This window comes from Camellia sinensis, chromosome 1 (assembly GCF_055761805.1).
Source record: "Camellia sinensis isolate YWXY chromosome 1, ASM5576180v1, whole genome shotgun sequence".
NCBI classification, from domain to species: Eukaryota; Viridiplantae; Streptophyta; class Magnoliopsida; order Ericales; family Theaceae; genus Camellia; species Camellia sinensis.
Window position 1 is genome coordinate 179,933,121 of NC_138961.1, and position 18,679 is coordinate 179,951,799.

At 31.6% G+C, this 18,679-nt stretch overlaps 1 protein-coding gene and 1 pseudogene across 1 annotated transcript; both read right to left on the bottom strand.

Annotated features, from left to right (window-relative positions):
• Positions 1–1,072: 1,072 nt before the first annotated feature.
• On the bottom strand, positions 1,073–8,520 carry LOC114297722 (cytochrome P450 86B1). The gene is made up of 3 exons (XM_028242185.2): positions 8,192–8,520; positions 1,685–1,781; positions 1,073–1,411 (listed from the first exon to the last, which is right to left on the bottom strand). The coding sequence occupies exons 1-3, from the start codon at positions 8,240–8,242 to the stop codon at positions 1,233–1,235; spliced, it is 327 nt and encodes a 108-aa protein (XP_028097986.2). The 5' UTR covers positions 8,243–8,520; the 3' UTR covers positions 1,073–1,232.
• Positions 2,685–3,753, bottom strand: LOC114297721 (alkane hydroxylase MAH1 pseudogene; annotated as a pseudogene).
• Positions 8,521–18,679: the final 10,159 nt, after the last annotated feature.

The window sequence follows — 18,679 nt, forward strand, 5'->3', positions numbered from 1 at the left end:
GTTCAGATTTGTTAAAGGTATAATTAGATTTTGGATAAATTAAAATGAATGGTTCAAATTTGCTAAGAGAAATATGGTTTAATGTCTAAAATATCCGTGGCTAAGAGATCAACAAACAATTCCTTATTTATGCCCTGATGCAATTTAATATGGGTCTTATAACACTTTCTTAAAATAGGTTCTTTCACATTTTATTTCTTCAAACAGGCTCTTATAACATTGTAATCAGGTTCTTGTAACATGTAGGGGAGAGAGTGAGAGTGAGAGTGAGAGTGAGAGTGAGAGAGAGAGAGATGGTTGTAATTTTTTTTTAATCTTCCACGTTCTTCCACATTTTTTTTTTCAATTACTAAAACTTATTTGATTGTCTCAAAATTATATATTTGATTATTATAAAACAAACTTTTTAATTAATTAATTAATTAATGTGTATTTGATTTTGTTGTTGAACCAAATAAAATAAAATAAGATTGAATGTATATTTAGTTTTTGTTGTGAACCTTAAAAAAAATAAAAAATAAATAAATAAATAAGTTGTTAACATTAAATATATTAAAAAAGAAAAAAAAAGATTGAAGGTATATTTAGTTAAAACCTTTATAAAAAAAAAAAAGAAAAAAAAAAGAGAAGGTTGTTAACATTAAATATATTAAAAAAGAAAGAAAAAAAATTGAAGTTATATTTAACTTTTGTTGTGAACCTTAAAAAAATAAATAAATAAATAAATAAATAAAATAAAAAATTGTTAACATTAAATATATTAAAAAAGAAAAAAAAAAGATTGAAGGTATATTTAGTTTTTGTTGTGAACCTTAAAAAAAAAAAAAAAAAAAAAAAAAAAAAAAAAAAAAAAAAAATGGTTGTTAACATTAAATATAAAAAATAAAAATGGGGATTAAAGTGGGTAGGGAAAAATCCATACCCATTGAGAAATTGGGAGGGCGGTACCCATGGGGAATGGGAAAAATTTATTATAGGGGAATGGGGATGGAGAATTAATATCCACCCCATTGTCCCCCATTGCCCCCCATTGCCATCCCTAAATCCAACCAACCACTTACAACCCTACTAAGAAACGAGACAGAGAAGTGTGAAAAACAACAAATCTAACACACACACACTTCCTTATTACATAATAGACTTATACCAAAACTCAAATACATAGATCATCAACTTAAACACACAACCCAACTAAAAATCACTTCAAAACATCATCAAACCAAGTACTCCTCTCAAATCCATCTATTGGCAACTCTAACCTTCAATCCATGCTTCATGTAGAGAATGATAGAAGCATTAGGAACCACAGGGTGACCTTTCACAACTCTAACATTGTAGTTATGGATTATTGCAGCCGAAACCGCCTTCATTTGAGTGAAAGCAACTTCTTTCCCCAAACAAGTCCTCGGTCCTGCATTGAACGTGAAGAACCTGTAAGATGGCTCATGTTTGATTGTTCATCAGTCAGATAGCCATCGCTCTGGCTTGAACTCCAAGCAATCCTCTCCCCACACAAATTCCATCCTCACCATTGCATACAAAGAGAAAAGTATTTTCATTTTCGGGTGCACACGGTGCCCCGTGGGCAGTGTGTCCACTTGAGTGGGCTCCTTGTGTTGGATTGGAACTGGTGGGTAAAGCCTCAATGACTCACACAATGCAGCATGCAAATAAACCAACTTACTTAGCTCTTTTTCCTCAAAAAGCTGCGATTTCTCAGTTTCTCCTTCAGGTATAACCAATTCAAGCTCTTCTATGATCTTTTCTTCAACGATTGGATGCTGCGAAACAAGCCAAATAAACCATGTCAGAGCTGAACTAGTCGTGTCTCGCCCTACAAGCATGAGATTCAAAACAGTGTCCCTCAAGAACTTATCATCACGCTTTAAATTGAAGGCAGGGTCAGTCTTGAGATTTAGGGGATCCAAGGGAACCTTTGAAAATGGAGCCTTTCTTACATTGAAAAAAAAAAAAAAGTTGATAAATAAAACGATAAGTTACAATTTCACATCCCGATTGAGATTGAATAAAATTTTTTAATTTTTATTTCTTTTTCATTTTTTCACATCCAGAAATATACTTCCTAGGAGGCCTGACTACTCTATATAATCACAAATCCACACAAATTCACAATCACTGATCTCTGCAAATAATATACTTTCAGAATTAGAGCATAACAAAAATTATAGACTTCCACTAAAGCACATAAATTAGGTAATTTTCTAATTTAAAGAACAAATCATATAGGTCAAGAAATTAGGAAGAAAATTAGGGGAAAAATTAGGGCAAGAAATTAGGGTAAAAACTTCCTCTATTTGAATGTGATATATATATATATATATATATATATATAGAGAGAGAGAGAGAGAGAGAGAGAGAGACTCACGGTTTTGATGCCCAAAATTGTTAATGCTCAGCATCCATCAAATATGGAGGAGATGAGAGGACTGAAGGTTTCATCAGTCCAATGTGAGAGAGATCAGTCCAATACGAGAGAGAGAGAGAGAGATGTTTTTCTTTCCATGTTTCTTTTCTTTCAATGACCCACGTTCTTAGGCTCAGGGTGGGTATTATAAATTATATGTGTTTCTTGTTTTTGGGCCCATGTCAGTTGGGCCTCTAATCTATCTGGATATATATATATATATATATATTTTAGGCCCCATATACAATTGGGCTTATAGTATTTGGATTTTTTTTTTTTTTTTTATCTAAAACACAAAATCATATTTTGGGGCCATATTTTTAGCCCAAATTTGAGAGCCCAAGGCGCAAGCCTCTTTGGCCTGCCCTCAGGGCCAGACCTGATTGAAGGTGTCTTCTTCAATCAAGTATGATGTTAGTAAGTCCACAGCTTCTTCTCCCTCTTTTAACTCATCTTTTTTGCTCATTTCTTCTTTCTTCATCGATACATATTTATTGATAACGCGATCTAAGGTTTTCCAAGCCTCGCTTAATTTCTTCTTGTGTCCAATCCCTAGCCAACTTTGGATCCTCGACACGGTTTCAAGCACGACATGCCTCATAAGCAAGGCTTTTGCAAAGGGTACATCTGGAAATTCAATTGAAGGACAACCCGGGTCATAACAAGTTATCAAAATACAAGTAGTATCAAATGTGAACCTTTGAAATAAATCTTGCAAGTCCACAATCAAGCCTTGTTCGAACACATGGTTAAGAATCGGGATCAACCCCATTTCCACTTTTCCCAGACTAGTCTTGACTAAAAACCGGTAGAATCGCTGGTGGTTGATCAACACGCGGGCGAGCTTTCTCTGATTCTTCCATAGATCTGCATCAGAGTTGAAAATCCCATCTCCCAAAACGTCAAACATTTTCATGAACTCAGGTTCTTTAGGGAAATTAGGGAAATTGGAACTCATGACGTGGTGCACTTTAACAGGATCAAGTGTGCCTACATGTCCATGTTAGCAAACCAAGGGCCTTTTAGCAAAAAAGTACCCCCAGTTCGCCCTAGGATTTCGGTACACATTTTATGAACCCGGTTCACATGGCGGAGCATGCTGGGCAACATGCCAAGAACCGGCTAGTTCCGAGGCAAGTCATTGTTGTCACCAAAGATATCCAAGATAATGAAGAAGATGAATGCTAAGAGGACTTCAAAATAGGCTAGTGAGACCATTTTTGAGCTTTTGTGTGAAAAGCTTTTTCTTTCTTTTGTTTTTTTTTTTTTTTTTTTTTTTTTTTTTTTTTTGTAATTTTTTTAGATGGGATTTGTGTGAAAAGCTTGGAATGTGCTTGCACGATATATATAGGAAGGTAGATAAAATTCCTATAATGCCAGGTTAAATCCTTATAATCTCACAAATAAGTAAATTACTTAAATTAATTAAAATCCTCCTACCCATATGAGTTATGCTTTAAACAAATAAAATTTGTTTACAGGTAGAGATGATAGAGCTCATTTAATCCAATTAATAAACAAAAATTTTCACCAATCCACTTTGTGGATTAGACAGTGATGTTTGGATTTGTAAGGTCTACCACAGGTCTCAAATTAATTATCGGAATCATTTATTTTTTTAAACCACAATGTATAAATTATCTATATAACAAATCATGTCAATTCAATAACAACAACTAAGTTAATTTATTACATTTGTCTCCCAAAAAATAGATGATTTTATTTTCAAATAATATTTATCTTTTCTTTTCTCTTTTTTTGGCAAATAAATATAAACTATTTTTTTTTCATGAATAAGCTAAATATTATAATTTAAAAAATAAACGACACGAATTATTGAAATGGACCCATAATGAATGCCACGAGCTCCAACATCACCCCCCATACTAAGCTTGCCCAAAAATTACTGTCCGATTTATGTACAATAAAGTGCATTTAGTTATGGTTTTCCTTTTAAAAAGTAAGAGGTTGAATTCTTTTGGATTAAATCTTTTTTTATATGGAAAGTTAAATACTGCCCAAGTTTTAATATTAAAGCTCCACAAAGAGCTTTCTTGTTTTGTCAAAATTAACTATAACGTTAACATTGATTTTCTTTTCATTTTGGGTAAATAGTATCACTATTTGATTAGTATTATTATGGTGTTTTGTTTGGATTTATTTCAAATTTAAATATGAATTTCACCGTTATATTCGGATTCATGAGACTCATTACGGTTTCCATTGTAATGATATTAATCATTCATTCTGTAGGATCTTTCATATATGTCATCTATGAAAAAAATTTGATCAATTTGATAATCGTAATTTTTATTGTATTTTATTTTATTTTATTACATTTGTGTCTAAAAAGATAGATAACAAGTGTATTTTTTAAAAATAAATTATTCATCTTTTGGAGACAATGGCAAAAATGAAAAAGTTGCAGTTATGGAATGAACCTACTATTCAGCATGAATGGCTTATTATTCAATCTCAGTCGTGTGAGGGTCTACCTGTGAGAGTGGCATTGTTACTTGCTTGCGGGTGCTTGGGTGCTTTTCTTTTTCCTTTCTTGTTTTTGTTTTGCTTGGGCTTGGTTGGTTCCTCACCTTGCTAGGCTGGAGCTAGCATATAATTGAGTTTTTTTCTTAGCGTCAACTTAGTTGAGATCATCTAACTTAGTTATGATACTTTTTGTTCTTTTGATGCTTGCAATGTATTTGTACTTCCATTTTATCAATAAAGTTACCTTTTTTGCTAAAAAAAAAATAAAAAAAAAAATTATTGGATGAACCCACTATTTTTTTTCCATTGATGATATGCATGGAAGACCTTACTAAAATGAATAATTCGGATTATTGAAATAGAACTCGTGATGAGCATAATAATAAGTTGAGATTTGAACTTAAATTATAAAATTACATCAAATTTATATTATTTTCTTTAATAATAGTAAAATTAATAGAATATAATTTAACGCCAAAATCATTTACTATTGGCATTAATTTGTTGTTGCCAAATTTATCCGTAGGCTGGCCCTTGATTTTTTTGGGTCTAAGGCAAACTCATAAATGGTATCTTAAAAAACAACAATTTTAAAATTTGCTTGTATATATATAAACACTAAAAGTGATAAACTACACAAAATTTTATTTTATTTTATTTATTTATTTATTTATTTTTTTGGGGGGGTGGTGTTGTGGTGGTATGGTTTTAATAAAAAAAAATTTGGGCATTGATTTAGACCCCTTTAAAACACCCACCCCCACAACTTCCTCACACACATGGAGGTTGGGGATTGGGTGAGAAGAAAAAAAAAAAAAAGGAAAAGTTGACCAATCAAAACTAAAGGGGGTTAAGGGGGTCTCAACCTTTTATTTTTTTTTTTTTTAAATGCAACTCTTATGTCTATTAATTTTGCTTTTCTCAGAACAGATAAAGAGTGATCACCTTTAGATGGAAAAGAGAAATGGTTGTAACCGGATAATAAAAGTAAATAAGTTACTTTAATCAGTAAAGGAAAAAAGAGTTACAAAATGAAAAATAACTCAAAAATTATAAGCAAATCAAACCAAAATTTTATGAAAAATATCTAATAGGAATTAAATATTAGTAACATTTTTTATAAGAAAAATTATTTATTATAGAAGATAGAAAAATTAAAATAATTTATTATCAAAAATAGAAAAATTAATTATAAATTAACAGAGTGCAGATGAGATATTTGTCCCAGTATAGGTGAAAACTACATCCATGGGACACAATTACCACTTCGTTAATTTGAAAATTAAAATTAACTTTATTATTTTTTTATTTATATAATTAGTTTAGGAGGGCTATGAATTCAATTCAATGTGTTTGGTTTGAGTTTTTTGAATTAAGTTTTTTGAAAATTGAGTTTTTTGATTTTCGTATTCTTTTGTTTTTAATGAATATTTTTTAAATTTTAAACATTTTTTTTACTTTTTTAGATGGACCTTAGTTAGATGTATCTAAAAACTAAAAAATTTGTGAAAAAATATTTTAAAAAATTAATAAATACATAAAAATAAAAAATATACTAAATTATTGTATTTTTTTTGTATTTTTAGTATTTGGTAAATTTTTAAAAGATTTTTTTTACAATTCTTTTACTTTTTAGGTGTATTTATATTAAGTGTGTCTAAAAAATAAAAAAAAATTACTTAAAATATTAAAAAAATTTAGTAAAAATAAAAAAATATAAAAAATAAAAAAATGAAATTTTCTGAAAAATGAAAACAAGGTTAAAACCATAAATTTTAGAGATTTATTATTTCCACTCTACTTATTTATAAATACACTCCGAGAATTGTCCTTAAAGTGTTTAACATTATTCATTAACATGACACAACACACATTGGAGATGACGCCTAATAATTGGAGTGTACGCGTGTACTAATGGTATTTCTTGATAAATGTAAAATATTAGAGCATTAAAAATTTACTAAATATTTTGTCTTACTAAATTTACTAAATAAAAATTTACTAAAAATTTACTAAAATTTACTAATGGTATTTCTTGATAAATATTTTGTCTTATGATATTATTAAAAAAATTATTTTCTATTTTAAGAATTACTTTTTTATTTATTTCTCCCCACAAACTCCATATTATTTTTCTATTTTATTAACAAACTCCCTATTTTTTTCTATTTTATTAAAATATAATTTTTAATTATAAATTTTAAAAAATAAAAATCATAAATATGTACTACAATCCCTAAACAAAAAATAAAAAAATAATAACAATAATAATAATTATAAGGGTCACTATAGCAATTTCTATTTTAGATAAGTGTTTTAAGGGCTTTAATCGAAGGGTATAAAGAGTAACTAATTCCTTAAAATAGGTAAGGATGAAATTTAGAAATTCTATTAAGAATGATCTTAGTATAATTTTTATTACACACCCTTTAAACTTTTAACAAATGTCCTATGGTACATATTAATAATATCATTTATAAAACAGAAATAAAGCTAAGTGTACAAAAATGATTAAGAAAATTAATTATAGATGAGACAAAAACCATAAATCTCACGTTCAATCAAAAACAAAACCCAAATGATGATTTAGTTGTATCAGGCTCCTCTGAAGTTTCATCCCTTGAAGTGATCCAACGGCTCAAAATGTAACTAACCAAAACGATATCATTTTGGTTAGTAATTTCAAAAAAATAAATAAAAAAAAAATTCAGCTTTATTCCTGCAAATATGAAGCAATAGAGAGAGAGAAAAGGGCTGAGAAGGAGGAGCAGGACGTCGCCGCCCCGCCCCGCCCCTCCCCTTTCCACTCCCGACGCACCATCGCCACCGCCACCGCATTTGAAGAAATAAGTTGTGCTGAAGCAGAGTATTGATAAGGCTTTAACCCAATTTGCACATTCCAAAAGAAGATACTTGGAAATGATCCAGATTGATTGGAAACAGAACACATAATTCAAAACACAAAGACAATTAATATGTCCAGATTAGCAAAGAGCAAGGATCCTCTAGAGTTTTTTTTTCCTAAAGTTTTCTAGATTGGTACATTGTGTGGTTGAGATTTAATGACAAGTCACATCAATTTTTCAGCATTAAATCTCAACCACACAATACGCCACTTTAAGAAACTTTAGAAAAAAAATACTCTAGATCCTTGGTGATTAGCAAATTGATTAAATCAAACAAACTTTCACTATCTTCGATTCTGAAATTGATTCCTTCCAAACAAATTTATGAAATTCAATGATAGATATATGAATGTAGAGAGAGAGAGAGAGAGACCTGATCAACCATCTTGTGCTTGAGGATGGTGCTTCGATCGAGGACTTTCATGGTGACACTCTCACCACTCTCTGTGCACTGAGCAAACTTCACCTTCGCGAAGTTACCTTCGCCGATCGTCCACTTCGTACTTCCCAACCTTTCTCACCACCATCTCTCTCTCTCTCGGAAGAAGCTTTACCCTTAGTTTATTGTATAATAAAGTAAGCAAATTGGTGTTTGTCTCCTCAGAATCGAAGAGAGATAATAGAGAATTTTGAGCTCAAGCCTAACAGCAGAGAAAAGGAAAGCTTGTTTGGCAGGCGAGAAAAAAAAAGCAAGGCCAAGTTGTCTGGCTTTTTTTCTCGGTCGGAATTCCTGGAAAATTTGTATGTGTTTTTGTCTTTGCTTACTATTTTTTCTTTGATTCTAAAGAATATATTTACCAAAAAAAATAAATGAAGAAGAATATAAGAAGAAAGGATTTTTTTTATTTATTTATTGAAATTACTAACTAAAACGACGTCGTTTTAGTTAATTTTATTTTTAACCGTTGGAATGAAGCACTTTAGGAAATCACTTCAAGATTTTAACTCTAGAAGATCTTGGCGCGATTTAGTGATCTAATTATGTGTTTGTAGCAAAGCGCATATAACAAGTTGAGTGAGAATAACATTATGCTAAATTTATAACCACTTAATGCAATCATTAATTGAATATTTATTCTAACAATTAATTCATATTAAATGTCAATAATACACATGTTATAAAAGAATTTGGGGCAATTACATACACACACCCAAAAAAAAAAAAAAAAACACCTAAGAGTTTGACCTTTATAACAAAATAAATACTAAATTTTTAATTTTTAATTTTATCAATTTAAACCTGAATTTTTTTACAAACAATGCTACATATACTAAAATTCTTATTAAAAATCTTACTAAAAGTATGTGTTTAAACATTATTTGATTTCCATATCTCATTACTTTTTTTGACAATCACTCATATTTGGGCACTTGCATTTTGAGTAAGATTTTAATAAAAGTGTTAGTATTCATAGAATTATTTAATTTTTATTTATTTTTAATCTAAACCATTTATATATTTATGTTAAATAAAACTGATTAAAAATATTTTAATCATTAAACTCAATAAAAAATTATATTTTAGATATTTTATATATTTACTTTGAATTTAATGACTATAATATCATTTTCCCTTTGATTTTACTTAACGAAAGTAGGATAATAGTTTAAATTAAATTTACATTAATAAAATTAAAATTTTTTGATTTATTTTGTTATAAGGATCAAACTCTGAATTTTGTTATAAGGATCAAACTCTGAATTTTTTTGTAATTTCTCCAAAGAACTTTATTTTTTTAAATCGACAAAATGGGAAATTTATATATATACTATATATATATATATATATAAAGTAAAGGTTGGGCGTGTCCCGAAGCATTTTCCTCTCTTTATATCAAATGCATTTCTCATTTCTCTATTTTTTTTAAAAAAAAAAAAATTAGAAAGAGAAAAGAGAAGAGAGTGAATCTTGAACCTAAAACTTTATGTTACCACTTATTAACACAATATGCAATGCAATTTTTATTTATTTAAATTGTACACATGCATATTAGTTGATAATAATGAAAACGTTACATCAACAAATAAAAAGAAGAAAAATGCAAAAAACAGTGCAAAGGTGTGGGGAAATATTTTCTGAGTACCAACACGTGGCAAGGTGACGCCGACGTATCAGCCGAGGTGCCACGTGTCTTGGTCGTTGTGTCGAGGTCATCTCGGCTAGGCCGAGGTTGCCTCCGAAGATATCGGAATTCGAGATAAGCGAATAAGGAACAAGAGTCCTAGAATGAAGAGGGAACTCAACTTGGATATGGACAAGAGTCCTAGATTGGGAGAAGACTTCAGTTTGGGTAAAGATAAGACTCTTAGAGAGTTTATCCTAATCCCACTGGGAGTCCCAGATTAGCAGTAATCCTAAGTCCATTAGGGCCAGGCTCCTATTGGGACTAGGTTTATGTTGGCTATAAAAGAGAGGCACCCCCATGGGTCTAAGGTATGCTTTTGATACTCAAGCTTGTGAGTTTAGTATTTGATTTATCTTTGAGAGATATACTGACTTGATCGTCGGAGTGCCCCCGGGTGGTCGAAACCACCGCGGGATTCTTATATTTCTGTTGCAGGTCAGTCAGGTGCCATCTATTCTGCCAGTGTTTTCCAGCTGATTACTAAGCGGGCAGTGTGGTCGGAAAATCACCCACACAATTTGGCGCCGTCTGTGGGAACGAAAGGAGAATAGATGGCCACCACTGTACAAGATCAACGTGTCGGAAACAACTAGTTTAGCAAGGATGGAGAATATGTCGACATAATCGGAATGAAGACCCTTCCAGAAGGGATACAAAGACAGGGTGCATGAGCGCTTCCAAGAAAATAACATTCAAAGAGCTCAACCTGAATGAGCAGATCCAAGATTCCAGAAGACATGATCTCGGCCTAGATGAGTAGGCCTGAGAAAAAAAGAGCTCAACCTGAATGAGCAGGTCCAAGATTCCAGAAGACAAGAGCTCGGCACTTAAACCCGAGAAGAGAATAGCTCAGTGAGCAAATCTCAGATCCCAGAAGATAAAAAAGAAACACACAAGATCGGACTGAAGTTAGCCAAGATGAAGACCTATTGTAAAGACCACAAAGGAGTATGTGGAAGCTATGCACGAGGCAGATCCCTTACCTACAGAACCATATCAAAGGGATTCTGGTGACCCTACGGACAAAAGGATGCAGAGGCTTATAAAAAACATGAGAAAAGAGACGGCTTGCCAAAACGAGGCCGAGGTAACAATGGATCCAGCAAGCAAGAGGCAGAGAGAAGAAGAATATGTTTAACACTTGTTGAAATTTGTAGCAATTTACAAGTTGAAGTTAAACCGAGATTATTCCTTATCTTCACTTGTTAAAATTTGTAGCAATTTACAAGTCGAAGTTAAGCCGATTCCTTATCTTCACTTGTTGAAATTTGTAGCAATTTACAAGTTGGAGTTAAGCTGATTCCTTATCTTCACTTGTTGAAATTTGTAGCAATTTACAAGTCGAAGTTAAGCCGAGATTATTCCTTATCTTCACTTGTTGAAATTTGTAGCAATTTACAAGTTGGAGTTAAGCTGATTCCTTATCTTCACTTGTTAAAATTTGTAGCAATTTACAAGTTGAAGTTAAGCCGAGATTACTGTTTCTCTTCACTTGTTGAAATTTGTAGCAATTTACAAGTTGGAGTTAAGCTGATTCCTTATCTTCACTTGTTGAAATTTGTAGCAATTTACAAGTTGAAGTTAAGCCGAGATTACTGTTTCTCTTCGCTTGTTGAAATTTGTAGCAATTTACAAGCCGAAGTAAAGCCGAGGTTATTGGTTAAACACTTGTAAAAATTTACAAGTTGGTTAACCCGAAGAAGATGCTTAACACTTGTTGAAATTTGTAGCAATTTACAAGATGACGTTAAGCCGACATATGATCATCCGTTGAAATTTGCAGCAATTTACAGGTTGAAGTAAAAGCTAAGTATATCGTTTAAACACTTGTTGAAATTTGTAGCAATTTACAAGCAGATCATTATTTAACACTTGTTATAACTTAAGGAAAGTTTATAGGTTGAAATTAAAACAGTATGTGTTTTATATCTGTTGGAATTTATGCAAAGTTTATAGGACAAGTTATTGCCGAGGTAAATCATCAGTTTGTATACCCGAGGTATGTCACTCCGAGAAGGTTGCACAAAGAAGGAAGAGCATACTAAAGATACGCAAAATATTTTAAGTATAGAATTATGCAAAGGCAGTCAAGAAAAGACAAAGGCACAAGCATTCAGAGAAGGAAAGTTGCATTAGACATTCAAGAACAAGGAGCACATCGGCCATATGCAGAGTTTACATTATCTAAAAAAAAAACAAAAAGGTACAAGAGTACAAGCGACAAAAAAGGAAAAACTTCAAAAACTGAGGTGATGCTTAACCGAAGTTAAGCCGAGATGATGTTTAACCGAAGTTAAACTGAGATGATGTTTAACCGAAGTTAAACTGAAGTGATGCTTAACTGAAGTTAAGCCGAGATGATGTTTAACCGAAGTTAAACTAAGATGATGCTTAACCGAAGTTAAACTGAGATGATGTTTAACCGAAGTTAAATTGAAGTGATGCTTAACCGAAGTTAAACTGAGATGATGTTTAACCGAAGTTAAACTGAAGTGATGCTTAACCGAAGTTAAGCCGAGATAATGTTTTAACCGAAGTTAAACTGAGATGATGCTTAACCGAAGTTAAGCCGAGATTATGTTTAACCAAAAGTTAAACGGAGATGATGCTTAAACCGAAGTTAAAACGAAATGATGTTTAACACTTGTTGAAATTCTGAGAGTGCACAAAGTTAAATATCGGCAAAAGATTCGCCGGAGTCAAACGTCGTTTTGATTAGAACAGAACCACTAAGTGCACGCCAGAAGTGGTGACCCGAATTGTGAAAGGAATAAATGTTTCAAGAAACAGCGATGATAGTTTGCAAAGGCCAAGAGAAAGAGGGTCTAAAGGGGGTGCATTAAATACCAGAAGTTTTAATACATTGGTGAAAGTAGAACACATCAGGTCTATGACTACGGCACGAAGCCAACTTCCCTAATGTGATCCTAAGTACAACTTATGTTCACATTAGGGGGCAGAGAGAAGGTGCAGGGGGAAGGAATAATAATTAAGGAGCAAAGAATGTTAACACTTGTTGAAATTTTTGAGCAAATTACAAGATGAGTTAACCAAAGATTATGAAGTCTACCACTTGTTGAAATTTGTAGCAATTTACAAGTTTGGTATAGCCGAGATAACACTGAAAGACGTTTCCGAGATATGATCATCCGAGATGACCAACTAGCTTGTTAAGAGCTGAGAAGGTTGGCAAGTATAAAAATGAAGACCTTAAAGAATTAGGGACTAAAAGCAATAACGTCGGACTGATCTGCTTCGACGGACGACGATGGTTCAGCCTCAACAGTCAGTTGGACGAGCTTCTCTACCATTACCTCGGCATCAATTTCAAGAAAGAAGCAAACTACTCGGCATCAACGGCAGGTTGTGTCTCACCCCCAGAAGACAGTTGGAAAGAACTTCTCAGCAGCCTTCTCAGCTACGAAGCTCAGCATCAATCTCCTGAAGAGTTTGGTCAAAGCTTTTCTCGGCGATTGGCACCTCGGCGTTTTGAAAGCAAGGATTGAAAGCAAAACTCTGGGAAAAGACACAGAAAACAGAAACAAGAATGTAATTCGTAAATCAAAAATGGTGATGAAGCTATTAGGAAATCAAGACAAAAAGATTGCACAAGTGTGTCAAGCCAAGAACAGTGGCAGAAAATCAACAGATGTGTGAACAGTGTGTATTCAAGAAGATAATTTGGAAACAACGGGTAAAACAGCAATAGTGATTAACAATGAAGCAGAACTTCTTAGAAAGCAACAAGAAATAAAACTAGGAGGAACAGTGGCTTACCAGAAAGAGGGAAGCCGGAATGAGAGTTGCCGAAGTCTGACGACAATGACAGAATGACGTAAGCTTCACCGGAGGAGAGGAACGAAGACAGTTGCAGAAGCTTGAAAGCTTGGAACAATGACGGATTTAAGCAAAAGAGCTAGAAAGAGAAAAAGCCAGAGGATTTAATGAAAAAAGAGAAAAATAGTCAAGAAAACGATAAAGTTCAAAAATAAAGCCAAGTACGCAGGCACTAACTAAGTATGTGAAGAACAAGAAAGTAATGACCCAAACACGATGCTAGCAACAGAAAGCGGATATGACAAGAACAGTGCCAGGCATTCAAACAATTCAAAACTTGAAGACAGACGAAAATAAAAGGCAACAGATGGCAACTAAACAGATTCAGAAGAGTTATGAAAGATTGAGCTTAATAGCAAGTAAAGAGTTTATGAACCTACAAAGTGAAATGAACGCCGATATGAAAATCGCCGGAGTCAAATAGATGACTGGAAATCGGGAACTCATCAAAGAGGGTGAGTGGAGCAGTTGCAAAGCTCTTGGAGTTTATAAAATAATGGAACCATAAACCTCGGCTAGGAGGTGTGATCTCAAGTAGCCTGGAAGGCATGAATCTTGATACTTGACACAAGTGGACAGTAAGGTCTAGGGAACTTTGAGGTCGGCAAGTTTGATCTCGGACAGAGGGGCGCAGATGAACGAACAGTGTAGGTTCCATCACCTCAGAATGCCGAGGTAATAGAACCTAGGGGGCAGTTGTGGGGAAATATTTTCTGAGTACCAACACGTGGCAAGGTGACGCCGACGTGTCAGCCGAGGTGCCACGTGTCTTGGTCGTTGTGCCGAGGTCATTTCGGCTAGGCCGAGGTTGCCTCCGAAGATATCGGAATCCGAGATAAGCGGATAAGGGACAAGAGTCCTAGAATGAAGAGGGAACTCAACTTGGATATGGACAAGAGTCCTAGATTGGGAGAAGACTTCAGTTTGGGTAAAGATAAGACTCTTAGAGAGTTTATCCTAATCCCACTAGGAGTCCCAAATTAGCAGTAATCCTAAGTCCATTAGGGCCAGGCTCCTATTGGGACTAGGTTTATGTTGGCTATAAAAGAGAGGCACCCCCATGGGTCTAAGGTATGCTTTTGATACTCAAGCTTGTGAGTTTAGTATTTGATTTATCTTTGAGAGATATACTGACTTGATCGTCGGAGTGCCCCCAGGTGGTCGAAACCACCGCGGGATTCTTATATTTCTGTTGCAGGTCAGTCAGGAGCCATCTATTCTGCTAGTGCTCTCCAGCTGATTACTAAGCGGGCAATGTGGTCGGAAAATCACCCACACAAAAGGTATTCCTTAAAATGGGATACCCTTGAAAGATTGATTTTTATATAATTCTGTCCCATTAAAAAATTATAATCACTCTTTGTTTGGTTTATAATTTTCAATAACAGTTTTCTAAGTTTTCAATTCATATTTTTGCATTTTTAGAGTTTTTTAAAAAATATTTTAATCATTTTTTTAGATCCACTTAATTTTGATGTACTTAAAAAGTATAAACTTGTACAAAAATATATTAAAAAATTTATTGAATACAATAAAATATGAAAATGTACTAAATATTTATATTTTTTTATATGTGGTGAATATTTTTTTAAAAAATTATAAATATTATACTTTTTAAGTGTATCTAGATTAGGTGGATCTAAAAAAAATTAAAAAATTATTGGAAAAAAAAAGAAAAAAAAAACTCAATTTTTAAAAAAATAGTGTAAACCAAACAAGGTGATATATCATATTATTTTAAATTTTATTCACTCAATATCTTAAGAATAGTCATTAATCAGACACATTATAAAATTGAAAAAATTAGTAAAACATCTCTTTCTAAATTTGTGTAGTAGGAGAGGTCTAAGATATTTTTTTTTATTAGCTAAGGTCTCTCAGCATTTTCACAGAGAAAATTTGACTAAGAGAAATGTTGCTGAACTCAGAGAAATTTTACCTGACTCAGATAAATTTCTCTGATTCCACAAAAAAAATTTCAAAATTTCTCTAATATGATCACAAAGGAATTTCAAAAATTCTCCATGAAATCAAAGAAATTTCTTTGTAAAAATTGAAATTTCTCTGAGTCGGGTAAAATTTCTCTCAGCTGAATTTTCTCTGTAAAAATGTTGAGAGATCTTAACTACTATAAAAATATTATATGTCATTTGTCTTATAAAATCTTAATATCAAAAATCTTTAAAAAATTCTCTATAAAATAACCTGAGTCCTTCACATTTTGTTGAAGGCTTAAAAGAACATGAAGTATTAAAGGTCTTTTGCCACTATCTTTTTATTATTGGCGACAACTTATAACGGTCGCAAAAAGTACTTTTTTTAAGTAGTGGTTGGACCGTGTATGTTGAAATATATATATATATATATATATCAAACTAGTTTGGTGGGAAAAAAATACTCATAATTTTCATATAATTCTCTTTTCGGGCGCCGCCGGCGGCGGGAGGAGGATGGGAGAAGTAATTTTTAAAACTTTTAAATATATCTTTCTCATATTTATTTTTACCAAATTAGGTTTAAATTTTAAAAAAAAATGAGTAAACAAGTTTTAAAAGATTTTTGAGATCACTAACACTAAAAACATAGAATTAAGGGAGATTTACGTGTAGGTCATGATAGGTGAACTTATTATCTTATAGGTTATATAATAATTAATGGCGTTTTTCATCAAACACTATAAAAAAAAATTACTAATTGTTAATTTTTAGCAACAGTTTAAAATTATCACAAAAAATGTCACTAATTATAAGTTTTAGCAACAGTTCTAAAAAATCGTCACAAAAAAGTGACACTAATTTTTTACTTTTAGCGACAGTTTGAAAAATTCGTCATAAAAAATGTCACTAATTGTAAGTTTTAACGAAAATTTATAAAAATCGTGAAAAAAAAGTCACTAATTGTTAATTGGCGAATTACACTAACAATCTCTATAGTTTGAGCCTTGTGTCACTTTGATTTCTGACTTTTCAATTGTAACATAATTGACCCCGAATTTTGAATCTTATTCTAAATAATGACAATTGAATATACTATTACTCAATTTCAAGGGCAAAGTCGTCAATTTGATAAAATATAAACTAGTTTAATAAAAATAAATGTCAAAAATATATTTTTGAATTTTTAAAAATTATTTCTACCCACTGAAGATAAAATTATGTAAAATTGATAAATTTTTTAGACATTTATTTATTTATTTATTTTACCAAATTAATTTCTATTATGTATTTGGATGATGATCATGTAATGGGTAGTTATTTTTATTTTTATTTTCATTAAATTATTTTTTATTTTTTCAAAAGTCAAATATGGCGATAACTTTGATATAATTATTAAACCAATCCATTAAATCAAAAAATCCAAAACTAAAAATATATCATATATTAAATATATCGATTACACATTAAAAACCTAACAACCACCTATTACATGATCATCATCCAAACACATAATAAAAATTGATTTCATAAAAAATAAATAAATGAATAAATATCTAAAAGATTTATCAATTTTACAAAATTTTATCTTTGGTGGGTAGAAATTATTTTTAAAAATTCAAAAATATTTTTTTGACATTCATTTTTGTCAAATTAATTTATATTTTATCAAATTGACAACTTTGCCCTTGAAATTGAGTAATGGTATCTTTAATTGTCCTTATTTGGAACAAAATTAAAAATCAAGGTAAAATGTGTCACAATTTAAAAGTCAGAGACCAACGTGACACAGCCCCAAACTATCGAGACTGTTAGTGTAATTCGCCCTTGTTAATTTTTAGCGATATGCAAAAAATCGTTACAAAGAATTATTTTTAGCGACGATTTTACTAGAACTTATTTTCAATAGGAATTGATAAGAATTATGTCTAACTATTAGAACCCATTGATAGTTTATCCTAGAATTAAAACGCCTAATGGGTCATAGAAAGTGTAATGGAAGGGTAGGTTGAGATTTATTTTTCACGTCAATCACTTCATAACTGTATATAATTCCAAATTTTTCATTATATTTTCTAGAAAAATATTTGAAATACCGAATTTATCACCCTTAACAATTACTCCTAATGATGTGTTTGACAAGTGTCAAATTTTAATTTGTTAAACATTGAGATCTAACCTTAATGTCACATTATTAAGGATCATTTAAGAATAATACATTAGAAAATATAACATTATTGTATTTTCTATGAACCATTTGGTGATGCATTTTGTATTCCTGCTATTTTAAGATTGCCCCAATCCATGAATCCATTCAACAGCTTGAATCATATTTGTTATCACCCCACTTTAAGGTTATCTTTAAAATTATGAGATTTAGAGCAAATACGAGGCATCCCCTCTATAAAAAAAAAATTAAAAAAAAAAAATCGCCATAAGGCATTTTGCCTATTACAAAAGTACACTATTTATTATATATTTTTTATAAGAAGAAAGACGGTTTGTTTATATTTATATAGGACTCTTAAAAATAAATATATCGCTTTTGAGTGTTCAACTTCAAAAATAAAAAAATAATTGGTTTATATAAGACTCTTTATGATTTAAAAAAAATATAATATATTTGAGAGGATAAAATTGAAATTTAAAAATAAAAATAAAAATAAAAAAACATAACAGGCTCATTACATTTTTATAATGAAAAATGTTTCAAACCCCCTTTCCCTCCCACCCCCTTTGACCTCCTTTCCCTCCCATTGGCCAGTTTTTTTTTTTTTTTCCTCCAATCACCATCTGCTACGTGTGGGGAGGGAGTGGTGATTGGAGGGGGTCTCTATCAATGTTGTTTTATAATAGTTGTAGATTTTTAAACTTACCAACTACATTAAGATAATGGAATCGACCTAATCATAGATTATGTTACATTGTGCCAATTCGTTTATTTTAATTATAATTTCTTATGAT

Coding starts and splice junctions, on each gene's coding strand:
- LOC114297722 (XM_028242185.2), bottom strand. CDS start 8,242: ATGAAAGTCCTCGATCGAAGCACCATCCTCAAGCACAAGATGGTTGAT. Junction 1,782..8,191: donor AGCACAAGATGGTTGATCAG/GTCTCTCTCTCT, acceptor CTTGTTTCGCAG/CATCCAATCGTTGAAGAAAA. Junction 1,412..1,684: donor TTTTGAGGAAAAAGAGCTAA/GTAAGTTGGTTT, acceptor CGTTCAATGCAG/GACCGAGGACTTGTTTGGGG.